Genomic DNA, 9,398 nt, shown 5'->3' with positions numbered 1-9,398 from the left:
ATCCAGTCCTTTCCGATCGTGCAACCCAATACGATATATATTGTGTAATATTTCCTCCGTCTAAAAAAAGATGGCTCAACTTTGAATAAATTTGGATATATCTAGATACTAAAATGCATCTAGAAACATCTAAGTCTTTACAAAGTTGAGACATTCTTTTATGGACGGAAGGAGTATATTTGATAAGTTAGGTGCCAAAACCACATGGTATGGATGATCTGATATCCAATATTTAAGCATTGGCTTGTTTGTCAATGCTCAACTCCAGTACGAATCTGTTTCTAGGAAAATTGTTGTGATGTAAACTTGGGATTGGCTTGTATATATGGGTGATCTGAAAGATTGCAGACAAGTTTCTGCGTTAAGCCCCATGGTGATCACGACGTGCCAACACTCCACAGGAACATCAATCATTCACCTTCACGTGCCAATCAATGAAGGCGTACCCTATCTCTATTTCTCTACATATGTGTGCGTGTATATATCCAAATTTCCCTGGCGCACCATTGTCTTCTCCAAAAGGGCAAACAACAATGGCGTCCCTTGACCCCTCTCTGGAACTGAAGCATGTCCTCCTATTCTCAGTACCACTACTCATAGCTCCTCTGGTAATATTGTTATACTTCCAAGCTGTTCGCAACAAGAAGAACGCCATCCGTCTGCCCCCGAGCCCCTTGAGGCTACCCATCATAGGGCATCTACACCTGATGGTGAATGAGCCCCACCGGTCACTGCAGAACTTGGCCCGCAGCCTGGGCCCAGTCGTCTACCTGCAGCTCGGCGACATCGCCGCCGTCGTGGTTTCCTCGCCGGAGGCGGCTACGGAGGTGCTCAAGACGCATGATGTCCATTGCTGCAGCCGACCCTCCTCCCCAGGCAAGTTCTATTACCCCGAGTGTAGAGTATGTGTAGATAACACACCACATCATCGGTTCTTATTAGAAATAATTTTAAGTGAAAACAAAAACTTCGAAATGTTTGTGAAATATAATTTGAACCAGGCAAATTATGTACGTACTCTAGGTGCAAATTTAATTACCTATGGGCAACAAGACATCGCATTCTCGCCATACAACGAAAGCTGGCGTGAGAGGCGCAAGTTGTTCGTTTCAGAACTCGTAAGCAGCAAACGCGTCCAGTCCTTCTCGCATGCGCTAGAAGCTCAAGTTGGCAACCTTATCCAATCACTCTCGCAGTCTCCACCGTCCAAGCCCATCAACCTGAACGTGACCCTCTTAACGCTCATCGACGGCTTCATCGGCACCGTGGCTTTTGGAAGCATGAACGGTGCGAAGCTCATGAAATACGCCAAGTTCCAGCAGGTCTTCAGCGAAGCCATGGTCGCCCTCTCCGCCTTCTCCGCGCAGGACTTCTTCCCGGCGTCCCCGATGAGCCGGTGGTTCGATAAGCTTGTCGGGTTAGAGGCGCGGTACCGGAGAATATTCCTAGAGCTGGATGCATACTTCGAGATGGTGATCAGCCAACATATGGACCCGGGAAGGGTGAAACCTGAGATGGATGACCTTGTGGATGTGCTGATCAATCTCTGGAAGGGACAGGCACTCACAAAAGACCACCTCAAGGCTCTCATTATGGTAAACCAAATGTTTTATGTGATATACTGGCTACATATAAGTTCAAAATAACAGTTAATAACGTGGTTATATCCTTTTGTGTAGGATGCGTTTATCGGTGGCACAACCACAAGCTCGGTAACACTGTTGTGGGCAATGTCTGAGCTAATCAAGAACCCGGCAGTGATGAAGAAGGCCCAGACAGAGATAAGGAATATGGTTGCCAACAAACAAACGCTGCAGGTCGACAACCTCTCTAAGCTCAAGTACCTGAAAATGGTCGTCAAGGAAACGCTGCGATTACATCCACCGGCGCCGCTGCTCGTTCCAAGGGAGACAATGGACCATGTAAAAGTCCTCGGCTATGATATCCCACCCAAGACAAGGATCTTCGTCAACGTGTGGGCTATAGGGAGGGACCCTATCCGTTGGGAAAAACCGGAGGAGTTTTACCCCGAGAGGTTTGACGACATTTCCATTGATTTTCATGGATCGCACTATGAGCTCCTGCCTTTTGGTGCGGGGCGGCGGATCTGCCCAGCTATCCACATGGGTGCGACAATCGTAGAGTTCACGCTTGCTAGTTTGCTGCATTCATTTGATTGGGAATTACCTCAAGGCATGACAAGCCAAGATGTGAGCATGGAAGGGACCGGAAGACAAGTTTACTGCAGGAAGACTCCTCTTTACCTTGTTCCATCCTGCAAGAAGCAGACCCACTTTCCATAGGAGGTGGCTACTGGCTAGATTGGTGACGGCGCGCATAGAAAAACTCAGCCAAAAAAGTGTTCAGATGGACGGCTAGAATCGACTCGGCAGCGAGATCAGATGGCTGGAACCACATATGGCCAGAAAATGCTCAGTTTCCCCTAGCTATATATCTTTTAGATTAGTCTTCCCAATTATGTTTTTTTTTACTTTAGCAAGTAACTAAGTGGAATTTTTCACCTACGATGGCGACAACTGCCTAGATACAGATTGATTCTTCAACACTCTAGACATGTTTTAGTGTCTTGACGCATCCATATTTTAACAAACTTGAGACAACTAATCTGGGACGGAGGATAGTACTATCTTTTGAGTTATGTTAAAAGTGATATGTTCGTATTAGTATGTGTGGGCTAGGTGTGTCGTTGTTGTACATAGACCGGGTGTCAACTCGATTCCTTGTATTGGCTTAATGCAACATCCTCACAATGTTGTGTGAGGGGTTCACAACCTACCTACCCATAACTGACACAAAATTTCATATATGGCATGTTGTGCTACTCTCTTAAGACCAACATGCAAATCCTCGATAGATGTTTCACCAGAGGAACCAATACGAGAAGAAAGGAAAAATTATTGGTTGGATCTCACAGAACGAAACCACGTAGAACACAACATTGGACTCTGGATTCCAGAACTCAAGAAACAAGCAGGACACTAGCCATGAAAAGAACCTCAACGCAAAAGACTTCGGAAGACGTGGGTCCACTCCCGTGAGCCTCACAAGGCAAAATGCCCCAAACTGAGCCCGCCATATGGATGGCAAGTACTCAACATGCTAATTTTTGTAACGGAGGTAAGGACCAAAAACGTAACATGTGGGACCTATAACTTCTCACATATTTCTTTCATATAAATAGAGCATCATCTGCTCAAGGAGAGCAAAGGTTGATTCATTTATACTCTCCCACAGTCCCACTTTCCTTCTCAGGAACTCTCTCTCAATTTTGGTGTACCTTTTGAATAAGTTATTTGTACTATGCCAATAGTTTTTTTTAGAACTCGTGGATGTACAAACATTTTTCTCACGTGAATTTTTTTTCAATTTTATGACCTTTTTTACGTTTTAAATATATTTCGCAGAAAAGTATTTTTAATAGTATATAAATTTTGTGGAAAAAATTGCTACCCGTTAATGGTCGTGCAATATGTGGCCCATCCCTAAAATCATCAGGACGCAACATCAGCAGCCCTAACTTGGATTGGGTAGGAAGGCCCTTTTTATTCAGCCCACTAGTCCACACGTGCAGACTGCCACCGAGGAACAGTACCAGCCCATCGGGGGGATGCTGTACACCGACCTGGTCGGCGTGTACGGGGCACCGCACACCCCACCGACCAGGTCGGTTGGTTGGGCCGCGGCCCATTAAGAGTAGGTAAGTTTTTTTCCTTATTTTGTTGTTTCTTTTCTGTTAATATTTTTCTTTTTCAATATCTAACTTTAAAAAAATATTTCGGAGAACAAAATTTCAAAATCTGTTCAGATTCGAATTTTTCGCAATTTTAAAAATACTCAGATTTTGATTTAATTTTTACGAATTTGAATATTTTGTGGATATGGACATAATTTAAATTTGAACATTTTTTAAAATTTGTAAAATTTATTTTTTCCAAAAATTAACATCCTTAGTTATGAACATTTTTCGAATTTGAACTTATTTTTCAAATTTGAACGCTTTATATATTTGAACGGATTTCAAATTTAAACGCTTTTATAATTTGAACATTTTTCGAATATGAACATTTTTTCAACTTTGAACGGATTTCAAATTTGAACGCTTTTATTATTTGAACGGTTTTCAAATTTGAACATTTTTTTAATTTTGAACTATTTTCAAATTTGAAAATTTTCTGAATTTAAACTATTTTCAAATTTGAACAGAAAAAAGAAACAGAAAAGAAACAAAACAAAAAAAGAAACAAAATAGAAACAGAAAATAAAAAAGAAAAGGAAAGAAAAGAAAAAAGAAAAAAAAGAAACAGAAAACAGAAAAAAGAGGCGAACTGGGCCGACCAGGCCGGCCCATACCGCGCGCGGGGGGTGTGCGGCGCGCTGTAGCGGCCGACCTGGTCGGTGTATAGGATTTCTGGCCCATCGGGGTGCCTCTATTCCGCGCTCGACGTGGGACAGAAAATCGATCCGCCCGCGTCAACATTTTTGTTGGGCTGATCCATTTATCTCGTTCGCCTCCTAGCTGCCACTACACCACAGTTAATTATTAGGGGCACTAAAAAATGCCTCAAAAAATAGAAAAAATGCCTTTGTAATCTTTGAAGGCAATAAAAAAAGTGCCGCATCAAATAGTGTAGGGAAAAATCATTTAATGCATTATTGAAAAGTGCCCCTAAAAATAGATCTTTTAAGGCACTATTGAAAATGCCTTTAAAAATAGATTTTTTGAGGCACTTTCAAATCTGCCTTACAATATTTTTTGAGGCACTATTTGAGCAATGCCTCTAAATGTTTTTGTTGGCACTTCCTACAAATGCCTCTAAAAATAATTTCAGGTACTTCCTAAACATGCCTCTAAAAACAATTCCAGGCACTATGCCATAATGCCTCTAAAAACAATTCCAGTCACTATGCCATAATGCCTCTAAAAACACTTCCAGGCACTATGCCATAATACCTCTAAAAACACTTCCAGGCATCATACAACAATGCCTCTATAAATACTTGCAGGCATCATATAATAGTGCATGTATAAATACTTGCGGGCATTTTCAAACATGAATTGAGGTTCCCATTGCATACATTATATGATGAGTGATTGTACAGGAAACATATCATTCAATTTATCCGTTTCAAAACATCACTCAATTTCAAGATTCAAGAACTGAATCTAGACAGTTTCAACGTACAAAATTCATTCCACTATGGCAACTGAAAATACAAGATTTCATTTCCATCAACTTTGGAAACATGTATATGCTTTAATTTGACAATCAGCAATTTGACATCTTCATGTTGACATCCACAGCTTCACTAGTTCACCCATTCTTCTAGTTCTGGAAACAAGGTGCATATTATGACATGAATATGTGCAACAGCTAAGATTGGTAATGTCAAGTTAATGGCATCAGGTTTCAGCCTATATACCTGAGATAACTTATGGTTGTGCAACTTGTGAAGTAGTCTTTCCATTCTCGCCATCTCCAGAACTCCTCTTTCTCTTCATTTTCTTATCAGAAAAAGCTTGAGACTCTGAATCGGGAACAACATTCTGAATATCTGCTTCAGGTTTCTTCCTCAAGTACTTGTCATGGTCTCTCCATATGTCACAATGATGAAACTCTAACTTGTGGTCTCATTGATCTGCGGTACATTGTATGCATTCAACATATATATATGAATTTTTAGTATGAAAAGTAGATGCTACAAGATATAGTATTCTTACGTAGATCCTAGGCCATGGAATGCATCTGGCTTGAGCACTTCCCAGTTTTTAAGTCTCCCCTGTGGACGTGGCAACTTGGTCGTTTTACTGCATATGTAGTTGACCTGCACCTCGACGTAATCACACAGTGGTTTGCCATCTGACCCTAAAGCATTTGAATCAACATTTATGACTGTACCAGTTGCTGCCAGGCACAAACTTGTCGGTGATCTCAGCGACACTTCCATCCCTGCCTTGATTTCTATTATCTATATAATTCCAAATAGCATAATGCCAATATAAGAACACACCAATATGTTTGTCGTAGCAGCAATGTAGAAGTGTTTATAACTACCTCTTCTCCGTTGTTCAATTTGGCATTATTAGCTTCTACTTTTTCCACCTTTACTTTGTGGAACTTGATTGCCTATATTTTGCAGATGTGGTTATCATGATGCAATTCTTCAAAGCTGAACCATGAAAGTTAAGAGAAGTGTGAACTAACCTCTGCCTTCTCCGTCTTTTTGTTTTTTGGAGACGGTGTCCTCCGATTGAAGGGCGGGCCTGGTGCAGCGGTAGAGCCTCACCGCCTGTGACTGAGAGGTCCCAGGTTCGAGTCGCGGTCTCCTCACATTGCACTTTGTGAGGGTAAGGCTTGCCACTAACACCTTCCCCAGACCCCGCACAGTGCGGGAGCTCTGAGCACTGGGTACGTCCTTTTTTTTTGTCCTCCGATTGAAACTTCTTTTCTTCTTCATTCTTCCTCTTTCCTTTCTTCTTCGCATCTTCAACTTGAATTGTTTGGTTTTCCTGGCCTGTTGTTGCTGTCCTTGGTTCTTGTTTCTTGACTACTGATTTCCTTGGTTCTTGTTGCTTGACTATTGATTCAATTTCTTGTGGTTCTACTGCACATTGGGTTGGTTCTTCTGTTTTGACTGCAGATTGGCTAGGTTCTTGTGGTTTGACTGCATATTGCTCGACAGTAGCTTTCAAATCTGGATGTGTTACTGCAGCTTCTTGGGTTGAATTCTGTCTTAGAGAAGCTTGGAAGATTACCATCATTTCATTGCATGTTCGCTCCACCATTTCGCTTCATTTCATCTCCATCATCTCACTCTTAGCCTTCATCTCGTTCTTTAAATTTTCAACCATTCTTCTCAAATCCTTATTTTCTTTTTGGCTTTGCTTAAGTGCTAAAATTTCTTGATCAATCTTCTCGGATGCCTTCCCACCAACAACAAGGCCAAGCCCATGCCTTGTGGATGTCTTCGCCTTGGTGAATAGTGTGGAGTACAAATCTTCTCCATGCGCTTCTTCTCCCATCAACGCTGGATTAGCATCTAGCTTTTCCTTAATTTGTTGCTGAAATTACAGGTTCCAACCATCATCATTACAATTGAAGGAGTTGACAAAATAAGCTACAATGCAGCTACTTACAATATTTTTAGCAGAGAAAAGATCAACCGGGGCCCCATCTTCAGGTTTTTTCTCTAGATTTTTCTTGGGTTACAGCTTTGAAAAAAAATCATATTTGAAAAAATCAAATCTATTTTTTATATTTAAAAAGTTCAGATTCAAAAGTTATTCAAAACCAAAAAATTCAAAACTTGAAAGAAGTTCAAATTTGAAAGAAAAATAAGAAAAATGAAATGCCCACTAAACCGAAAGAAACCAGAAATAAATCGAAAAAGTTGGAGAACCTACAGTATAACCGGAAATAAAAATGATATACCTACCGTTGTATGGATCGGCATACATATCATCCTGCTTCTGGGCGGAGCTAAGAGCATCTCCACTAGTCTCCCCGAGAAGCCCCCCACGACCACTTTTTTTTCATCCGGACGGCGAAAAACGGCCCAGTCAGGCCCCCGGTTCCTCGTTTTGGTCCGGATTTGAGCCTATTTTCGTCCGGACTCCCCATGCCATCCTCGGTTTTCCGGGGGTCTCCCGGGGACTCCGTATGAAGCTAAACCAACCGCCCACGCCCACGTGTCTCCTCTTTCGTCCGGATTCCCCGAGCCATCCTCTTTTTCTCCGAGAAACACCGCTTGGGGAGCACACGACTGGGAAACTACTCCTCCCCACGCCAAATCTTCCTCCAATCCGGACGAAAATTTCGCCGAATTTGGGCGTGGGGAGTGCCACCGACTGGGGATGCTCTAATCACTCTGGCACTCGCACTGAGCGGGAAACGGGGATTGCCAACCCATCGATCAGGCCCGGGCCCACGGGAGTGCGGCCCGTGCGGCCGCACAGGGCCCCAAATTTTTGGGGGCCCAAAATTTTGAAATGGGCCTATAGAATGGACTATTGACGATTACTTCTGATATAGGGAACATAGCAAGCCCAGTCCAGATGGTTTTTGCAGCAAGCGTACGCGCTTATTGAGTTGGAGGTTGCAAGTTCAAATCCCCCCGGCAGTCCCTCTTGTTGCCCGATTTTCTTTGGCTTTTTTCTATTCGAATTGAAATCCCACCGGCAGCGCTCTTGTTACCTTATTTTCTTTGGCTTTTTTTTTCGAATTGACACAAATATTTGATTCCTTTTGTTAAATAATTACTACGATTTTAATTTATAGAGACTGAGGTAAATTTAATATTGTATTACTCTTGTGAGGATAGTTCTTATAATTGACTTATTTACTACATATACTTGTTGGGATAACTTTACATGCATCAAAACCATTTGAAAAAGGTAAATTTGATAGGGCTCCATTAGGTCTTTTTTTAAGACCATCGAGCCGGTATGGGTTTTAAACAATATTTTTCCTTTTAAAACTATTTTTAAGATAAACTTATCGCGAGCTTAAAATAAAATATACGGGCGTCGAGAGTAGTTTATCAATTTAAACTTTCATTTAAGACACACACACATATATATATATATATATATATATATATATATATATATATATATATAGGACATATTCATACTACACCCGGGTGTAGTTACACCCACGCGTGTTTCTCATAATCTAGAGAGTATCTATCATACCGGATAGTATGTACATGTAGTATGAAGTATATAAAACTATTTTGGAAGTATATATACTACTTTGTAGGCAGTATGTATATTTTTTTACGTAGACTCATTTTTTACGTATACATATGCATGTATTTCGGATATATAGTGCAAACTATGGGTTCACTTGCATTTTTTTCACCAAATTTGGTTTGGAGTATCTTAGATATCGTATACGAACATACTCAAACCGATAAACTATCGTATATACTTCCGTACGGAAGTATATAGATATGGGTGTAACTACACCCAGGGGTAGGAAGTATTTATCCTATATATATATATATATATATATATATGTTATAATTTTTTATTAATTATATTTTTCTAATGAGATAGGGCCCATTTTAAAGTTTCGCACAGGGCCCAAATTTTACCGGCCCGGCCCTGCCATCGATAGGCCTACTGCTTGGCGCACTACGATATGTTGTTGTTGCTGATGCCGTTGCGTAGGTGCATGGCATAAACCCCCACTGGAGTCGAGCGGAGTGCCGCGCCACAACTCTTTTGTTATGTCCTTTTATGGTTTGACGGAAATACACTTCAGCCTCTGACTCGAAGTCCGAACACCGCAACTGCAGCACATGACATAGTCGGCTGCTTGCTGATCATATCATCCTCGTGAGTTTTGCAGTTTTCTTCTTTTGAATAACTCATT

At 41.3% G+C, this 9,398-nt stretch overlaps 1 protein-coding gene across 1 annotated transcript; it reads left to right on the top strand.

The window, feature by feature from the left end:
• Positions 1–489: 489 nt before the first annotated feature.
• On the top strand, positions 490–2,525 carry LOC124661976 (4-hydroxyphenylacetaldehyde oxime monooxygenase-like). The gene is made up of 3 exons (XM_047199868.1): positions 490–876; positions 1,024–1,595; positions 1,680–2,525. The coding sequence occupies exons 1-3, from the start codon at positions 534–536 to the stop codon at positions 2,301–2,303; spliced, it is 1,539 nt and encodes a 512-aa protein (XP_047055824.1). The 5' UTR covers positions 490–533; the 3' UTR covers positions 2,304–2,525.
• Positions 2,526–9,398: the final 6,873 nt, after the last annotated feature.

This window comes from Lolium rigidum, chromosome 6 (assembly GCF_022539505.1).
Source record: "Lolium rigidum isolate FL_2022 chromosome 6, APGP_CSIRO_Lrig_0.1, whole genome shotgun sequence".
In the NCBI taxonomy this organism is placed as follows: Eukaryota; Viridiplantae; Streptophyta; class Magnoliopsida; order Poales; family Poaceae; genus Lolium; species Lolium rigidum.
The sequence above is the reverse complement of the archived record's forward strand: the minus strand, read 5'-3'. Positions and strand labels throughout refer to the sequence as shown.